Here is a 19,006-nt window from a genome sequence, read left to right on the forward strand (position 1 = left end):
GGAGGGTTTTTGGAGACAGGGATCAGAAGACAAAGATGTGGATGGAGCTGTGCAACTGTTAGCACTTGCAACGGAAACAACTATCTCAGTATTCACAGGGATAGTATATCAGTCCCAGAAGTGTGAGAAACCGGGGGGTGGGGACTACCATGGTGGGAAGAGAGATGTGTCCCCCACTTCCCTCCTACGCTCTTCTGAAGGGGAAACACCTGGGCTGGTGTCCCCTCCTTGCAAATAAAAATGAAAGATTATTTGAAAGTTCTGGCGATTCAGCAATCCAGGCTCTTTCTCTGCATCCACCAAAAGTACTGGTACTTAATGTGTTTTTATTACTCCTGCTTGTAAAACTAGTCTGGTTTATGATTTTTTTTCTTCTGCAGCAAAGCCCCTGCATGGTTGAATCTCTTCCCACTTTGACCCTGGATTGCCTCCGAATCAGAGGCAGCTTTTCAGAATCCACTTTCTCAAAGTAACGGATAAAGTGCTGATCCTGAGCTCATCTGTCACGTGCACAGGTTCTGTGGGTTGGTTTCTGAGCTGCGCATTTTGTGTGAGCGCTCCACTTATAATAATATAATAATAATTTATTATTTCTACCCCGCCCATCTGGCTGGGTTTCCCCAGCCACTCTGGGCGGCTTCCAACAAAGATGAAAAATACATTAAAATGTCACACATTAAAAACTTCCCTGAACAGGGCTGCCTTCAGATGTCTTCTAAATGTTAGGTTGTTGTTTATTGCCTTGACATCTGGTGGGAGGGCATTCCACAGGGTGAGCGCCACTACTGAGAAGGCCCTCTGCCTGGTTCCCTGTAGCTTTGCTTCTCACAATGAGGGAACTGCCAGAAGGCCCTCAGTGCTGGACCTCAGTGTCCGAGCCGAACGATGGGGGTGGAGACGCTCCTTTAAGTATACAGGACTGAGGCCGTTTAGGACTTTAAAGGTCAACACCAAGACTTTGGATTGTGCTCGGAAACGTATTGGGAGCCAATGCAGGTCTTTCAAGACCGATGTTATGTGGTCTCAGCGGCCGCTCCCAGTCACCAGTCTACCTGCCACATTCTGGATTAGTCGTAGTTTCCGGGTCCCTTCAAAGGTAGCCCCACATAGAGCGCATTGCAGTAGTCCAAGCGAGAGATAACCAGAGCATGCACCACTCTGGCAAGACAGTCTGTGGGCAGGGAGGGTCTCATCCTGCATACCAGATGGAGCTGGTAGACAGCTGCCCTAGATACAGAATTGACCTGGGCCTCCATGGACAGCTGTGAGTCCAGAATGACTCCCAGGCTGCACACCTGGTCCTTCAGGGGCACAGTTACCCCATTGAGGACCAGGGAGTCCTCCACATCTGCCCGTCTCCTGTCCCCCAAAAACAGTACATCTGTCTTGTCAGGATTCAACCTCAATCCTTCACTTCAGTCCTGAGCTCTCCAATGTGTGGAAGGCTGCCGAGTCAAGCTGTCAGGATGCAATAGAGGGGACTAGGCCACCAAACACATTTCCACTCCTCTCCTGGGGGCTAGAATGCCTGAAAAATTGAGCTGTTTCACTCAAGGACAGTAGATTTCATGCCATGGGATGGGTGAGCTCAAGGAATTAGAACTTTTGCCAGGAATGGGTGCGGCTTCTGAAAGACCCCACTGCAGAGTGGCTTTGAGAAAGGATTCGCTCCTGTCATGCTTCTGGAGTCTAGAAACTTTGATTCCCTAGCAATGCAATCCTGTGCATGCTTACTCCAAAGTAGCTAAAGGGGGAAAAATCAGTGGGGATTATCTCCCAAGTAAGTGTGCATTCCAAGGTTTGCAGGCTATCTTTCTGGGAAATTTGTAGGTTTCGGCTGAAATCCTAAATGCACTTACTGGGGGGGAGTTAAGTGCTGTTGCAATTGACTTACTTCTGAGACTGTATAGGACTGTGTGTTACTCAAGCATGATTTGGATAGTCAAACTTAATTGAATAAAATCTCTGAGCTGCTACCATTATTGGATCAAAGGCAACTCCTGTCTTCGCTGCTCTGCCCTTCTCAGCTTGCACATGCACACACATGGCCCGCTCTTATCTGGACCTCTCTCACATAAACACACTGGCATGCGCTGATAAAAGGACAGCTTTGCTGACATTTTCTCTAACTTTGGCTTTATGTCAAGACTAAATGGATTGCTTGCTAGGGATTCCAAGCTACTTTGCCTCAAGTCATAAGTAATTCTGCTTTAGCGGTATTCCAACGGATCACACGTGAAAATTGTTATCTCCTCTGCACGGATACACGCACAAACAAGCAAGCATCACAGGGTCAAATGCTTTTATTTATGTATATATTGTCCAGCTTGGGTGAGCCTAGGATAATGAGAGGCAATTCACCAATTGGCCAGACAGACGTTATTTCAAATGTTGCACCTTAGGAAAGTCTAGCCCAGGGTTTCCCAAACTTGGGTCTCCAGCTGTTTTTGGACTGCAACTCCCATCATCCGTAGCTAGCAGGGCCAGTGGTCAAGAATGATGGAAATTGTAACCTAAAAAGTTTGGGAAACTCTGGTCTAGACCATGCTATGACTCAGGGCTTACCCACGTCCATTTGCCCTACCACTTTCCCCTCCCAAAAACCTGTGGTTTCGCACTGAATCGGAAGATAAAATGGCAATTGAGTTTTCCATGGACTGCTATTCTGATTTAGCGCTAAAGAGCAGGTTTTCAGCAGTAGGGCGAAAGCAGAACCTCTCATGGCACAAGCGGAAGTGTTGGCCAAGCCCTCAGTGAACTGTGTGCTGCTTTGTGGCTTGAGCAACTAGGCTTTGAAAGGGGCACCTTCGCTCTGCTACTGGCTTTGGTGGTGTTGAACGTTTAAAGTCAAAAGAAGGCTACAGCAGAACTTGCAGTGCGGACAGCAAATCTATTTTCACAACAGAGTAAGAAGAACAGACTGTGGCTGTGTTGAGCTCACTGGATTTTTTTTTTTTAAGTAAAGCTCACATAGAAAGGTTGCTGTTGCTTGCACTTCAGATGACCTGTGGGTAAACATAGACTTTCTATTTTCAGTAGCCCCATTCCATTAAGTTTTTATTAACCAATTTTTTGTACTACAAGGGTAGGCAGCAAAGGTTTCACTGACCTTTCCTAATGTTCAAGGCAGGTAAAATATGCTTGCTAAGAATTTAAAAATGCATTAAAATACTTTTTCTGTTGGTTTCTGAGGCTGTGAGAATGTTTTAGTGCATGAGAATGGGGGGGGGACTGAGCTGGCATCCAATATACCGTATTTTTCGCACCATAGGACGCACCGGACAATAGGACGCACCTTGTTTTAGAGGGGGGAGAACAAGAAAAAAAAATCTCCCCCTCTCTGCCCAGCACCCCTTCAGCGAAGCGGCAGGAGGTGCTGCGCAGAGAGGGGGAGAATTTTCCCCCTCTTGTTTTCCCGCTCTAAAACAAGTTGCCGTTTAAGGTGCGTTCAGGCGGCTACCTTGGAAGCCTGGAGAGCGAGAGGGGTCGGTGCGCAACGACCCCTCTCGCTCTCCAGGCTTCAGGTTCCTTTCGACCTGCTCTTTGGGGCTGGCGGGGGGAAGCCCACCACCAGCCCCAAAGAGCAGGTCAGGGAGCAGCGGAAAGGTGCAGCGGAGAGGCTGCTGCCATAGTCGCGCGTCACTTCTCCAGCTGGGAGAGAGTAAGCGGGGCTTCATTTGCCCCACGCGGCTCTCCCGGCTGGAGAGGTGGCGCGCGGCTAAAGAGGCTCCTGCCATAGCCACGCGTCACCTCTCCAGCCATGAGAGGGTCGCGGGGTGCTTCTTTAGCCCCGCACGCGCTCTCCCAGCTGGAGAGGTGACGCGCGACTATAGAGGCTCCTGCCATAGCCGCGCGTCACCTCTCCAGCCGGGAGAGGGTCGCGGGGCTATGGCGTCTTCGCTCCATAGGACGCACACACATTTCCCCTTCATTTTTGAAGGGGGAAAAGTGCGTCCTATAGAGCGAAAAATACGGTATATTTTAATTTAAAGTGGTGGGGTGATTGGGATAAAGAGTTTCAAGTATTTGAGTTTGGCACCTAATTTTGTTTTCTCTGCCTACAAATGTCAGTTACGGAGCTGCTCCAGCCAGCACCAAAATGGGGAGATCTTACAAGATAAAACGTTGGGATTTTTTTGTTTTGTTTTGTTTAGTAGATCCTGTGTGATATTTCCTCTTCATTCCGTCCTACTACCTTGCCCCCATCATCTGAGCAATGTGACCACCAAACCCCCCAGTTTCCAGTTCCCACATCCCAACACCCCAACCAAGTAAATATTTCATCCCCCCTCCCAAAGAAAGATCAAATTCTCATTGTTTGCCAATAAAATATCTCTTTGCCTTCTGCCGTAAAAATGTTGATAACTGTTTAATGACAATACAGTCAAATTTCTGAGGAGGCTCACAAGAAAGTCAGTAAACAGCTGGTTTGTAGCCTAATATCTGCAAGAGCATCTGTTGCTATGGGCGTGTAATAAGTGTTTATTTTACAAAGCAACCCTGTATAATTAAAGTGATAGCTTTCCCTTGAAAACAAGGGCATTTGTCTCACAGCGCAGCACACACAAAGTCTGTGAGACGGTAGAGCAGAGCATAATTGTTTCATATATAGCTGTTCTTCAGGGTTCATTGGGTTTGAATGTTTGTCTTTTTAGGTGGCCCAAAACTTGGCTTGCCATTTTCCCATGAAGAACTGTTTTCACTGCTTGTTTGGGCACTTCCTTTGCTTGTTGATCATATATGTTTTTTTGCCTCCCTCTTCCCCCACCCAGCGGATGATACCGTGGTTGTTATTCCCTACGGAAGTCGACATGTTCGCCTGGTGCTGAAAGGTCCTGATCATCTCTGTGAGTAAAAGTACACTTTATCGTGGTCTCCCGTTTTTAATTTCTGTCTTGTTTTAACAGGGCTGTTTAATTGTGTGTTTTAATTGCATATATTTGCAATTGAATGCTTCGCATGAACTTGGTTTTTGCACTATGAAAAATGCTTCGAAGCTTATTTCGGCATTGTGTGTGTTAATCACACAATAATAGTCAAATGCTCATAATATGCTGTGGAGCTGTATTTACCAAAAAACCAAAACAACTCTACAGCTTCTCTGCCCCTGCCCTCCTGCCCAATGTGAGAGCCAGCCCTATCCTCAAACGCCACTCCCAAGAGCATCAGTTAGCTGCACAATTATATGAAGCTATAATTTAACCCATAAATAAAACACAAATTTTCCAGCCAGCTTGATGCAAAGGACTGCCGTAGAAAAGATTGTGCTGGTTGATGAGAATACAGCGAAGGCTTTCCTGCTGCTCTGCTGAAGCACCACACTGCTCATGAGCTTAGCACATGTTCTTGCTCATATGTTTTCTTTGGTATTTCTGGACTTTGGAGACACGTGCATTTTGTACTGTGCTGTTAAAGGATGTTGCCCAAAGAAAGCATGCCAGTGCCCAAGATAGTGGAGCAGAGATTATGGTTTAATAAGAGTGGGACATAAGGAACACAGATGCACTGGAGATCCCCAAGGAGCTTGTAGTATATCATACCATGAGCTCAGCTTAAGATATCTGAGTGGACTGGAAGGCAAATATTCCAACGAGGTCCTGACTTGCAGAGTCTCCAGTTGGCTTCTTTTCATGAGCTCAAATGAGGGAGCCAAAATCATTAACAGCCATATATGTTCCTGAGGGCCTAGAGCAGGCTTCCTCAACTTCGGCCCTCCAGATGTTTTGAGACTACAATTCCCATCATTCCTGACCACTGGTCCTGCTAGCTAGGGATCATGGGAGTTGTAGGCCAAAAACATCTGGAGGGCCGAGATTGAGGAAGCGTGGCCTAGAGATACGGATTGAATTAGATGATGAAATACAGTGATGGAAGACAAGAGTTCAGAGTACACCCAAATAGAGGCGGTTGACTTGGATGTTAACATGGTTGAAACATGGGTTGTATCCCCTCCCCAAAGAACAGGTAATTCATGATGAGATGATGCTGGATTTTTAAAGGGGCAACCCCTATTTGTCTTGCTTTAAGCCTACAATTTCTCGCATCTCATGAAGCCGAAGTCGCTGTGTGAGTCATGCAGTCCTCAGCCATATCCCACAGTAATAAAAGTCGGAGGGAAGCTCATTGCATTATGGTCCTGCCGACTTAACATATTGAGCTGTGGTTCATGATGACACAGTAAGAAGGTGGGGAATTCACTATAAAAATTTCGTCCTCGTGGTGAAAGTAACATCTAGATCAGCTTAGTTTATTGCCAGTGACATGTTGGATGATCAGGACAGTGTCCCTTTTACCTGCTGTGAACACACACACACACACACACACACAGAGAGAGAGAGAGAGAGAGAGAGAGAGAGAGAGAGAGAGAGCCTGATAATTGAACCAAACAAAATATACTCCAGGGAAGAGATGTTGAAAACAGATGGAAAGATGCATATTAACTGAATTTGTTGTGGCCGTTAAAATGGTGCAGTTCTCCCTTGGTTTTCAGGGAACAATATAACATGATTTCCAAGATTCTAGAAAGCCCACAGAAGAAATCTGCAATAAATTCTGGTTAGATGCAGAGTCACTTAAATGTTACAATGTGAGAACTGGATCTCCGTAAATCTCTAAACACACCAGACCAGGGTTAATAGTTTATGAGTGTTTGGTACAGCCATATAATATTAACTGGTTTATCAAAGGTTCTGCATGTGCGTAATAATTATCCCGTCCACCTCACCAATCCTACCTAGTGCTATGTGAGGCTATTTAGCAGTCGAGAGAAATGAAAAGTGCAAATATGTGAAATGGAAGATCAGACAGAAAGCGAAACACACACCCCATGCTTTCACAAGCATAGCTTAGATATCATAAATATTGTGTATCGCGAAGAGTTGTAGAATAGAGGCAGATCAGCTCCACGTAAGCAGTGCCTTGGATGATCTCATTCAAAGTGAGCTGAAGGACCAATATGACTACCAAGCAATAGGCAGATGGTGAATGTCATCCGGGAGTAAACTTTACACAAGATCATGATCTTGTCATGTGTTTGCAATAAATGTGTTCTCCTGGCAAGAAACCAGTGTGCTCTGTTACACTGAGCCTGGTTCAGCTTCGGTAATGTGAAGATACTGAAAGAAATTCCCTAACAAGCCTAGCTGATTGACACCTAAGGCAGTTTTCATTTAACAGGTCATATTTCTGTTCTGCACCGTGACTTGTCATGCCCTTGTCTTATTGCATCATGGATTAAATACCCTGGGGGGAATAGGGATGAGCCCTTGGGCATTGAGCCAACAATTTGGTTCTGTAAGGAACATCTTCCCCGTCCCTGATCCTATCCATGACTCTCCCAGCCACTGTTCTTTTATTCCTTCATTTTTGTTCTCCTTTCTCCTCTCTCTGCTATGCATTTCCATGTTCTCAAAACATTCTGGGGCTAGCAACGCAACCTAAGTCCAAGGAAGGGGTTGGTGCTGGTGAACCAGTTAGGTAATTCGTTTAACTGCCTGGTGCAGAATCATGTGTGTTTTGCATGAAATGTAGAAGGGGATTTTGCATCGCTGTGGAAAATGCATTATTAAAACAGAGTTCATCCTGGCCGACCTGCGGTGCTTTTTTGGCTGGAGCTTTCTGTTCTCCTTGGCTAGCTCTGGAATAAAAGCCTTTATATATACTTCTATATCTCATTCTGAAAGAGGCCAGGAAGGAGTACAACTTCCGCTTGGAATCTCAGCACACACACAAACAGAGAGAGAGATATACACAACACCTTCTTAATTCTACTGGGAATTTTTCTGGCTCCCAAATAGATAAATAAATAGAAAAAAGAGAGGAGACCAAAATACACTGGAATAAAGTAGAAAAAAATTGTGTGCAGGTCTTAACAGAGATGTTTACAAGCATAGACATTAGACATTAGTGAGGGCAACTTAAATGAATAGCTGCTCCTTATTAACGGAAGGAAAATCCATCTAACTCAGCAAAAAGGACATTTCCTTAAAACGTAGTATATCTTTCAAATGTGCTTTGACATTCCCAGTACTAATCGTTTTGCTTGCTTGTTTTCTCTCTGCGAGCTGCCGAAACAAGCGCACCCTCCTCTTAAATGTGTTGTGTTTGCCAGATTTAGAAACCAAGACGCTGCAAGGTTTGAAAGGTGAAAACAGTCTCGGCTCCACAGGTTCGTTCCTCGTGGACAATTCTAGCGTGGACTTGCAGAAGTTTCCGGACAAAGAGATCCTGAGAATGCCTGGCCCCCTCACTGCAGATTTCACTGTCAAGGTGAGAAGCTACGACTAAACCATGCTGTTCTTTTTAAGGAAAGGGGGATGTGAAACAAAGGACAGTTCACTTCAAAAGCAGTGTATCAAAAGGCCACTTATCCTTCCAGCTCTCTGCCAAGATTGACATAGAGATGGGGTATCTCCTATGAAATCAGGTGGGGAGAAAGTCCCCGTTGACCCTCAATGCTTATAGTTTGGGATTAAAGAGAGTAACTGCCCTTCTGCATGTAGCTATGTACACGCCATAAATTCAAAGCACATTTCTCATCCCATTCCAATGAATACTGGGTTGTTGTTGTTTAGTCGTTTAGTCGTGTCCGACTCTTCGTGACCCCATGGACCAGAGCACGCCAGGCACTCCTGTCTTCCACTGCCTCCCGCAGCTTGGTCAAACTCATGCTGGTAGCTTCGGGAACACTATCCAACCATCTCGTCCTCTGTCATCCCCTTCTTCTTGTGCCCTCAGTCTTTCCCAACATCAGGGTCTTTTCCAGGGAGTCTTCTCTTCTCATGAGGTGGCCAAAGTCTTGGAGCCTCAGCTTCAGGATCTGTCCTTCCAGTGAGCACTCAGGGCTGATTTCCTTCAGAATGGATAGGTTTGATCTTCTTGCAGTCCATGGGACTCTCAAGAATCTCCTGCAGCACCATAATTCAAAAGCATCAATTCTTCGGCGATCAGCCGCCGTTATGGTCCAGCTCTTATTTCCATACATCACTACTGGGAAAACCATAGCTTTAACTTTGTCGGCAAGGTGATGTCTCTGCTTTTAAAGACACTGTCTAGGTTTGTCATTGCTTTTCTCCCAAGAAGAGGCATCTTTTAGTTTTCTGACTGCTGTCACCATCTGCAGTGATCATGGAGCCCAAGAAAGTAAAATCTCTCACTGCCTGGGAAATACCTTCAATTCCCAGCACCCTTAACAAACTGCGGTTCCCAGAATTCTTCAGGAGGTAGTGAATTGGGCTTTAAATTTATGTTGTATATGCTGCCTATATCTCTGCTCCTGCACGCCTCTGAGGAATCAGAGCTATGAGCCTTCCAAAAGGGCTTTCGTTCAGCATTGGGTAGTGGGTGGGAGGGTGGGTCGTTAGGAAGATAGCTATACAGTGTTACCTCTGCTTACTTAATTTGTTCCGGAGGTCCGTTCTTAACCTGTTCTTAACCTGAAGCACCACTTTAGCTAATGGGGCCTCCCGCTGCTGCTGCTGCTGCCGCGCCGCCGCCGCCCAATTTCTGTTCTCACCTGAAGCAAAGTTCTTAACCTGAGGTACTATTTCTGGGTTGGCGGAGTCTGTAACCTGAAGCATATGTAACCTGAAATATATGTAACCCGAGGTACCACTGTACAAAGAGTTGCAAACTTTTATTGGAAATATGTCGTTGCAGGCTGTTGCTAGTGCTCCGTATGTTGTTTCTTAATGAATAAATTGCCAAGTTAAATAGAGTAGAATCAAAGCTCTTAGGGATGAACATATTCATGGAGTGGAGGAGGAAACACTTGTGGAAAAGGCAGGTTGGTTATGAGATCCTGGCTAAAATAAGAGTCAGTATAAAATGAAGCTGAAGTGGGCAAATTAGACTCTGATTCAGGCTCATCATTCACTGGTTTTTATGCTTCTGCAGTCTCACAGAAGGTGTAAAAATGCATATAAAACTAAACCTCAAGCCTCTCAAGATGCGCAGGCTGGCTTTGGTCAAGAAGTCATTTGTATAATTTTGAAGTTCTGCTCTGTGCAGTGCTGGCTGTAAGAATCAAGTTGTTTCCTCACATTAGTGCTTTCCTATTCTTCCAGGTAATATAAAACACATTGCTGGAGGCAGTGTGCACATTCTGTAGGGGAAGGGGGTGAAATTGCAGAGACAAATGTGAGCATTTGGGAATTACAATAAAATAAAACCCTTTTTTTGGGGGGGGGGGAGGTAGGTCAAGAGGGCCTGAAGGATTTCAGCTGTAAAGCTGTAAAAATTGCATTGTGTCCAGGATACCATAAATTTTTCATTGTGGGATACAGTGTCAGAGGGTGTTTGATGTGAGCTGATTCTGATGACCTTGTGGCAGATGGAAATGCAAATGGTTATGTGGAAAGCAGAATATGGGATCAAACTGAATTGAAGAAAATAGAACAGAATTAAGTCTGTGGACTTTGTGTGTGTGTTGTACCTGCCCTTCATAACCCTCTCCAGATGTAGCAATCTGGTCCAGCTGAGAAAATGTTCCCAATGCAAAAACAGTTGTTATTATTATTATTATTATTATTATTATTATTATTAAATTTGCATTCCTCACTGTACCTGTATATCTCAGGTTAGTTCACACAAGGTACCAAAAGAGGTGTTTATTAAAACTGGGGGTGCCAATAGGATTATCTGGGTCCAGTACATGGTATGTGGATTGGGCCCTCCAACCAACCTATAGAAGATGACATATGTTTGCATGAAGATTGGATATGCTTTGTATGAGATGGGGGGAAAATGTGGCCTTTTGAAGGTAGGGTGGGAGGCTCAAAATCACATCCGTGGCCACACGCCAAATAAAATGCCCGACAGGCAGGATGTTAAACATTTTCAGCTACTCTTCATCAAAATCCACACATGTTCATAGGTCATCGGCAGAATGAACCACTTGTCCTCTGTCTTTTCTTAACTTTTTTTCTTAAGAGTTCTTGATAGTCAAACTATGGTACCTGCATCTTTTCTTGCCCTTCGTGCAGGTTTCCCCAAACTTGGGTCTCCAGCTGTTTCTGGACTACAACTCCCATCATCCCTAGCTAGCAGGACTAGTGGTCAGGGATGATGGGAATTGTAGTCCAAAAAACAGCTGGAGTCCCAAGTTTGGGAAATCCTGCCTTAGTGTTTTGACTGTTTTAAACTTACAACAGCTCCTTTATATAGCGCTGTTGCTAAGTCCAAAAGGAAAATTTAAAGAGCCATTGCGGTTTATTGCCATCAGTCTTGGCTGAATTGTGTTCTCATCAGAGTGTCCTGATTTATTTTTCCAGAAAGGCAATTCTGGACCAAACAGAACTAAACAAAAATGTAATAAAAAGGTTGATCGTTGAAGGGGTGTGTGTCCTTTCTCTCTAAAAGCACTTACTATGAATGTTTCCATTTAGAAAAGTGAAATGACCTAACTAGATGTAATCTCAATTATGCAAACATTTCATTCGTTTCAGCTGAGAATTTGCTGATCAGAATGTAGGTGCCAAAGATTTCCTTTTTTTCCCCTAATACAGGTTCCTTTAGCTGTGAATTGCAGAATGCAATGCATCTGAAAACAATCCTTAGAGTATATAGTACTTTTAACAATAGTAGTATGTGTGATCAGGTCAGCAACTGAAAGAATTTTCCATACACTTAGTGAATACATTTAAAGCAATGTTGTATTATATCATGGTGGCCTTTACTACAAAGATATATTGGTTTTATATCCCTGTCACTGTCATGGCTTCCCTCAGTGAATTATTGAAATTGTAGTCAGGTGACGTACTCATAATTTTCTGCTTGCAATTCCTTGCCACCTCCCAGTTACAGTTCCTAGGATCCGCTAGACCTAGGGAATAATTATTAACAGTGCAGCCCTAACATTTTACTTTTATTAACAACTAAAAACTAGCCTTGTGCACAGGTGCAGCAAAAATTTAAAGACAGAATAGCGACCATATAGCATTGGGCATTTGATGTTTATACGGTATTCCGTGGTGCTTGTAGTGGCAGCCTTATTAATTGCTTGGAGACATGAGTGCTTGCAGTGTGAGGAGCCCAGAAACTCAAATGCAGATGTATATAATTGCTTTGTGGGTGCTGGCAGTGTTGTAGTACCATGTCCTAGGAATTCCTCACTTATATGCTTCTCAAACAAAAAAACAAGCACATGCCCTCCAACATTTCTCTGATGAAAATAGGGCAACACTCTGTCCATCTGGGCAGCTTCCAGCATATATAAAAACACAATAAAACATTCTACATTAAAAAAAACCCTTCCCTATACAGGGCTGCCTTCAGATGTCTTCTAAACATTGTATAGTTACTTATCTCCTTGGCTCAGGGGTCACATAAAAGCGGGACATTCTGGGATCAAAATCAGAAACTGGGATGGCTTCTGTAAAACCGGGACTGTCCCTAGGAAACAGGGGCACTTGGAGGGTCTGTAAGCATATATCCCACACTTGCATATTTATCTAGCAATAGTGATTAATCCTTGTTTCCTTATTTTCTGAGGAACAGACCCTTAGAAAAACTAGGAGAACTTACTTGCTGTACTTTTCCATCTATAAGACGCCCCCATGTATAAAATGCCCCCTATTTTTGTAGACTGTAATTTCATAAAATGGGGAGAGGTGGAAAAAGTTGTTGAGCTTTTTTTTGGGGGGGGGGTACTGAAAATCACTTACCATGCATCACAAAATCCGCCTCCAGCCCTCACCGGCAGATGCTGCCAATCGCCTGCCCAATTGTCGCAGCGTTGGCCAGTCAACAACACCCATTGATGCAGCAACCAATAACACACACAATAGCCATTGACAGCCATGGCAGCAACCAATAAAACAGACACCCTATGCACTACCCATGTATAAGACGACCCCCACTTTTTTGCATGATTTTAAAGGGAAAAAACTTAGTCTTATACACAGAAAAGTACGGTATTTAGTGTCAGCCCGCTATGTCTTTTCCCATATCTTTGAAAGGGTCTGATGGCAGACATTTTCAACTCGTTTTCAACAATCTTAGATGGACAAAACTAAATCCAAACATGGATTTCAAGTTCAGAGCTTGGGTCTGTGTGCTAGTGAAAATGGGATATGAGTATTCTAAATCAACCGATTCTTTGGGACTGCTCTGGAAATGCGGCCAGTCAGGAGTGAGGAATGATGCAGCCAGTGGTTGCTGAACTCCATCATGCGCCTGAAATCTTCCACCCCACCAATTTAATACTGTACATCTATGTACATCTATGGACCTGAGTCTGTGACTATCCCTTCTCCAAGCCTAACCTGCTAGGTATTCACCATACTAAAACACGTAAGAAAGCAATTTCAAGTTCCTTAGAAGTGTGTTTTCCTTTGCGGAAACTTCTTCCTTCTTAACCTGACCATACCCCTTTTGCAGATGGCTATTGGATGATGACCTAGCGAAACTCGATTAATATGTCATGTTGATTAAACCAGACAACAGCAGATGTAACCTTAGAATGTGCATCTTAGGTCAGGCTACTGTAAACTCCAACAGGCAGGAGTAAATTGATGGGACCCATGTTGCCAAAATCCAAACAGTTCTGTTTAGCAACAAGGAAGTGAACTTATCTGATTAAAACCGAAAAGTTTTTCAGTGTGACTAACTGCCAGAGAGATGTTTCAAATCACCATTTCCTATCATAGCTTCAAGCGTAAGATTATTTATTGCGTTTATCACAAAGAGCCCTGTTATTTATGGATCTGTGTGAAGTTTGATCAAAGCAGACATATATTAGCTCACAAGGGATTGGAGGAATAGCTGGTGCCTAGTCATACAGTTGTTTTCAGCATCTTCAGTAAACGGATAAATCATTTAGAAACAAAGGGGAAGACATTGATTGCTTTGGGTGCTTCCTTCCTTTCCTCCTTTCCTGGATCACTCATATATACATATATATTATATCATGTGGTTTTGATACCAAAGCAATCACAGGGCTAAGTGGACCCATTTGCGTTATTTAAGTTTCCTGACATCGGCGGTGATCCTAAGCAAGTTCATCAGGAAGTCTCGCCAAATTCAGATGCTTATTTCCATATGAAAATGCTTCCATATAAAAAATTACTTACTGGGTCTTGAACATGCCCCGGGAATCCTGAGCTCCTCTCAGCTTCCACTGTGTACCTTCAGATTCAAATAAACTTCATTTTTCAAATGTGGGTGGGTGTTTAGCACATAACATGTGTGGTTTCGATAAACTGAGCAGAGTATTACTCTTTAGTGTTTTCCATGGTACAATGCATTTAACAGATATAGTTAGAACCTGTACTTTCCCTTGAACTTGGGTTTCTGAAACCAATGTTGGGATGGCCAATAGTGCAACTAGCCACAAAAAAATAAAAAAAAAATAGGCAGAACAATTTAGGAACATTGGTGGATATTATTTGTGGTGGTGTAATAATAATAATAATAATAATAATAATAATAATAATAACAGAGACATCACCTTGCCAACAAAGGTCCATATAGTTAAAGCTATGGTTTTCCGAGTAGTGATGTATGGAAGTGAGAGCTGGACCATAAAGAAGGCTGATCACTGAAGAATTGATGCTTTTGAATTATGGTGCTGGAAGAGACATAAGCAAAAGCTATACACAAAATGGAAGTTCCCAGCAAGCTGTGCTGGAATGTAAACAGACATGTGACATACAACAACTCCACACATATGTTAAGGTGGAACGCTATATCGTGACAAAGGCCTCTCATGCTTGCTGAGGTGGCCCAAAGGAAAGCAGAGCAAGACTTTTGGCACCAGCTTGGCTGGAGGAGTTGCCAGAAGGAGGCGTACCCAGCACCAATCCAGCCGTTTTAGGGACTCCACTCTGGATTTGCATTGAGTTTATTCCTTAGCCTTTTATTCCCCTGAGTCAGGATGAATGCTCAATCAATGGGGTGTCTGGAGAAACCCATTGTGTTTTGGTATCATCTCAGCAATTGCCTGGTTTTATTTATTTCTATTAGTTTTTTATTCCCTTTAGCCCAGAGGTATTCTGAACTGGGTGCAAAACAACAACAAATTTAATTTAAAATACCTTTAAAATAGATTTAAAAAGTCACCCAACTAATCATAAGACTAACATAAAGAGGCAGCCCCTTAATCCATTTTACTAATTCACAATAGAAGTCAGCACCACTTACTTTTGAGAGACATCGTGAGTCAGAACATGGAATTGAGAAGAGATGCTTCCCTTTTCAACATGGGGACAAGGCTTCCTGGCTTGTGGATTCTCTCCCCAGCTTTTAGAGATAGTCCAAAGTTTTAAAATGGGTGTGCAGACAGGATACAGCATTTAGCTTTCAGCAGAATCAACATGTGTGCCTAGTCAACAGCTGATCCTGCCTGAGGGCTGCAGAACCCAGGTCTAACCTCTTGTCAAACAAAATTCTGACAACACAGTAATCATAATAGTCTCTTCTTCTCCCAAAGCCTATCCAGCTTTTATGAAACAATAAACACTCTTTTTTTCTTTCTTTTTACTGATTTATTTTGCCTCGTTCACCTAGTAATGTTATTTTTCCATCTGTGATTAATTGCAGTGTATTCCTGGCTGTCTGAATAACTTCCCACTTATTTCAAGAGATTGATCTGCATCTGCCTTTTCTCTGTGTCAGAGAAGACAGATAATCAAGCAGACAACACGACAAGAATCCTTGGGGATCTAGGTTGTTATGTCTTCCCAACTTGGGATGTGGAACCTACTCAACCCTTTCAACTAGTCCCTGTGTAATCTCTCTCCTCATTTATCACGCTCTGGCTAGGACCTCACACATGAGACCTTTCAGGTCCAGGCAACGTAGTTGGTCCTTCTCTCTCTCTCTCTCTCTCTCTCTCTCTCTCTCTCTCTCTCTTTCTAAGCTACAAAAGCTTTCATTGCTGCACATTCCAGTAAGAGATTTCAAATAGCATCTAGCATGATACCATTCTGGTTCCCAAGAGTCGGCGGGGCTTTTCGTTAAGTTCAGATCCATACTTGATTAATGCACCACCCTACTTCAAGGAATTGGACATCCTGTTTATGGCATGTTCAACAAAATGATATTAATCCGTACAAGAGGCCGCCTCCATTGCTACAGCTGTGTGTATATATATATATATATATATATATATATATATATATATATATATATTCCAATGGGGAATTTGACATCACTGTTTATCTTGATTTTTAAAAGACCAGCTTTCCCTCAGTAGAGTGCAACTCTTATATCTTTCAACGTATCCCGAAGCATTTCTGCCCTGGTTCCCCCATTCATCCCCCCCCCCCCCAGCTAAAATGCTATTTTATTAGTACTTACGTTCCTCTTACTTCCTGAAAAAATAAGTAATCCAAATATAATGCAATTGGTTTTGTATCTGTCCCCCACCCCACTCGTCACTGGCAGTGCACTTCCACTGTGCCAACTTCCCTGTTGCCTTCCATGTTTCCCCTTTACTGCTAGGGAAATGGAAAAGTGCATATAATAATAATAATAATTATTATTATTATTATTATTATTATTATTTTATTTATTTATACATACCCCACCCTCCCTGGCCAAGACCGTGCTCAGGGTGGCCAACACTGAATATAAATACAGTAAAAACATTAAAACAAAACACACACACACACAAAAAGTTGATTAAAATGTAAGGATACAGTTTAAAATGCAGCTTAAAATGCAGCCTCGTTTTAGTGGTAGCCTATAGATCAAAGCCATAAGGGGAGAAATTGTCAAATATTCACCGGGGCCAACTATCCATGCTGCATGCTGAACCTACATGGGCCAGCAAAATTTATATAGAAATCCTGTATAAGGGGTTCCATAAATAAAAGGGGGGGTTAGACTGAGTCCAGCCCAAAGGCCAGGCGGAACAGCTCCGTCTTGCAGGCCCATGTGGAAAGATATCAAATCCCGCAGGGTCCTGATCTTCTGTAGTACGGCGTTCCACCAGACCGGGGCCAGAGCTGAAAAGGCCCTGGCCCTGGTTGAGGCCAATCTAACCTCCTTAGGGCTTGGGACTTCCAAAGTGTTGTTATTTATTGACCTTAAGGTCCTCCCTTAAGGCATACCAGGAGAGGCGGTCCTGAAGGTACGAGGGTCCTAGGCCGCATAGGGCTTTAAGATTCGCAAAGTATATACACAAAGTATCAAATGTAGTAACAGTAATAATAATGCAACAAAACAACAATGCAATAAACTGGCTTATAAGTATAAAACCAAATTTACTAGGATAATAGCTACAATAGAGATAGACTTGTAACCATTCAAGCAACAAACATACTAAGGAGCCATGTGCAAAACAAAGCCTGGAAATACTGTAAACATGGAGTGGATAAATGTACAACTGTATCTTAACAAGGCACCTTAGTATGTTTGTTGCTTGAATGGTTACAAGTCTATCTCTATTCTAGCTATTATTCTAGTAAATGTGGTTTTATTCTTATAAGCCAGTTTGTGGTGGTGTTGTTTTGTTGCTTTGGGATTCACAGCCTGCCTAATTTACCTTGATATGCATCCCTTGTTTAACACTTCTGTATATACATTTTGACATAGTTCCAGCAGAAGGTGTAACATGTTTCTCCTGCTCTGAATATTACCATCCGTGTTTTTTATTATATTTTGTGAACTGCACAGGTGTTTGATACCTGCACTACATACCTTTCAACTTTACCTTCAGCGTTTCTCCTTTTCAGATCCGTTACGCTGGTGCTGCCGACAGTACGGTTCAGTTTATTTTCTACCAACCTATTATTCACCGATGGAGAGAAACTGATTTCTTTCCTTGTTCCGCTTCCTGTGGTGGAGGTAATAAATTTAACATTGTTTATAGCGATTTGCATTCTGTACCAATATACATAAGGTTAAGTTGTTGTTGCTTAAAAAAATGGGAATGAGTTTTGCTCATTCTGAATTAACTCTTGTTGACTCTTCATCTTGGAATGGATTTCATCTGTTAGGAATTGCTTGGGGGTGTGTGTTGATTTGTATCTTATTAGTACTTCTGTATAGTACAGCTACCTCTAGGAAAGGTGCCTGGAAAATGCCATTCACACCCAATTACCATGAGAGCTGATTTGCCACATCTTAGTTCCCCCAGGAAAAAGACTTCCTTGTTTAGCCCCAGAATTGTGGCTTCTGCTGCCAATCAGAGAGGGGAGGAGGAGTTGCCTTATGAGCTCCCTCCACTCCCTAAATATTGCAGTTTCTCTTTTCTGCACCCAACCCACCTCCCTATGCAGTATGGGCTCCGCTAGTTGCCTGTTCAAGGGGCAAAGTAGAAATTGGGGGGGGGGCAAGAAGCCCTTTCAATTGCCCTTGGGCTCTTCTTTTTTGCCTCATTCATGCTGCTGCGAGTCTTGTTTGGAATAGCGCTGTTTACGTGTCGAGGTCCCCAAGCCACCCCAAATAAAAACACAATTGACACATAATTTTTGTTTAAGGTTTTTGTCATAATTTTGGCCACAACTTTATTAAAATACAGAAAATGGGAGCGGTTGCTTAGGCATTGGTTGTGACTATCTGACCCCGCATGGGGACAGACTGACATTTGCACGCACGCGAAGTCAGAAAGGGAAAACATTTTGGGGAGAGAGACGGAGCTGGGAACCATGCCCTCACCTCTCCCCAAATGCTCCCAGGGGCTCTTGTGTGGCCCTAGCCCCTTGACAGGGGTTCGGACAAAAGCATGGTGAGCCCCTGGATTCTTTTAACGGAATACCCTTGCAGCAGCAGCATTGGAGGGGCAGGCACAGCCAATCCATACCCCTCCACCAACCAATTTATAAAACCAATGCCTAACCGCAACCTTACAATTTGTGACGATTTGCTACGCAGTAGGCAAAAACCAAATGGCACCAGCCAATCAGCCAAATGGGCAAAATTCCTACCAGGCCCCTGCCCCAAAAGCAGATGACCCCATGACAGGCATAGCAAGGTCAAGATCTGATGCGCTCAGCGAAAAGGGGAAACTCAACGCTGCACACAGGTCTTCTATCAACTTAGGCTGTCAATCATGAAATGGCAA

At 43.4% G+C, this 19,006-nt stretch overlaps 1 protein-coding gene and 1 long non-coding RNA gene across 4 annotated transcripts in view; both read left to right on the top strand.

Moving 5' to 3' along the window:
• Positions 1-19,006, top strand: part of ADAMTSL1 (ADAMTS like 1) — a 496,501-nt gene that overhangs the window by 327,081 nt on the left and 150,414 nt on the right. For all 3 annotated transcript variants that reach the window (XM_079959104.1, XM_079959106.1, XM_079959105.1), the window contains 3 exons: positions 4,773-4,847; positions 8,111-8,268; positions 17,676-17,787. In XM_079959104.1, the coding sequence (XP_079815230.1) occupies positions 4,773-4,847; positions 8,111-8,268; positions 17,676-17,787 (345 nt within the window). The remainder of the gene's footprint in view (positions 1-4,772; positions 4,848-8,110; positions 8,269-17,675; positions 17,788-19,006) is intronic.
• Positions 3,500-3,980, top strand: LOC307206657. Its single transcript, XR_013834464.1, has 2 exons — positions 3,500-3,606; positions 3,836-3,980. It is a non-coding gene; the product is annotated as an uncharacterized lncRNA (long non-coding RNA).

Source organism: Podarcis cretensis, assembly GCF_951804945.1.
Source record: "Podarcis cretensis genome assembly, chromosome: 17".
NCBI lineage: Eukaryota > Metazoa > Chordata > Lepidosauria > Squamata > Lacertidae > Podarcis > Podarcis cretensis.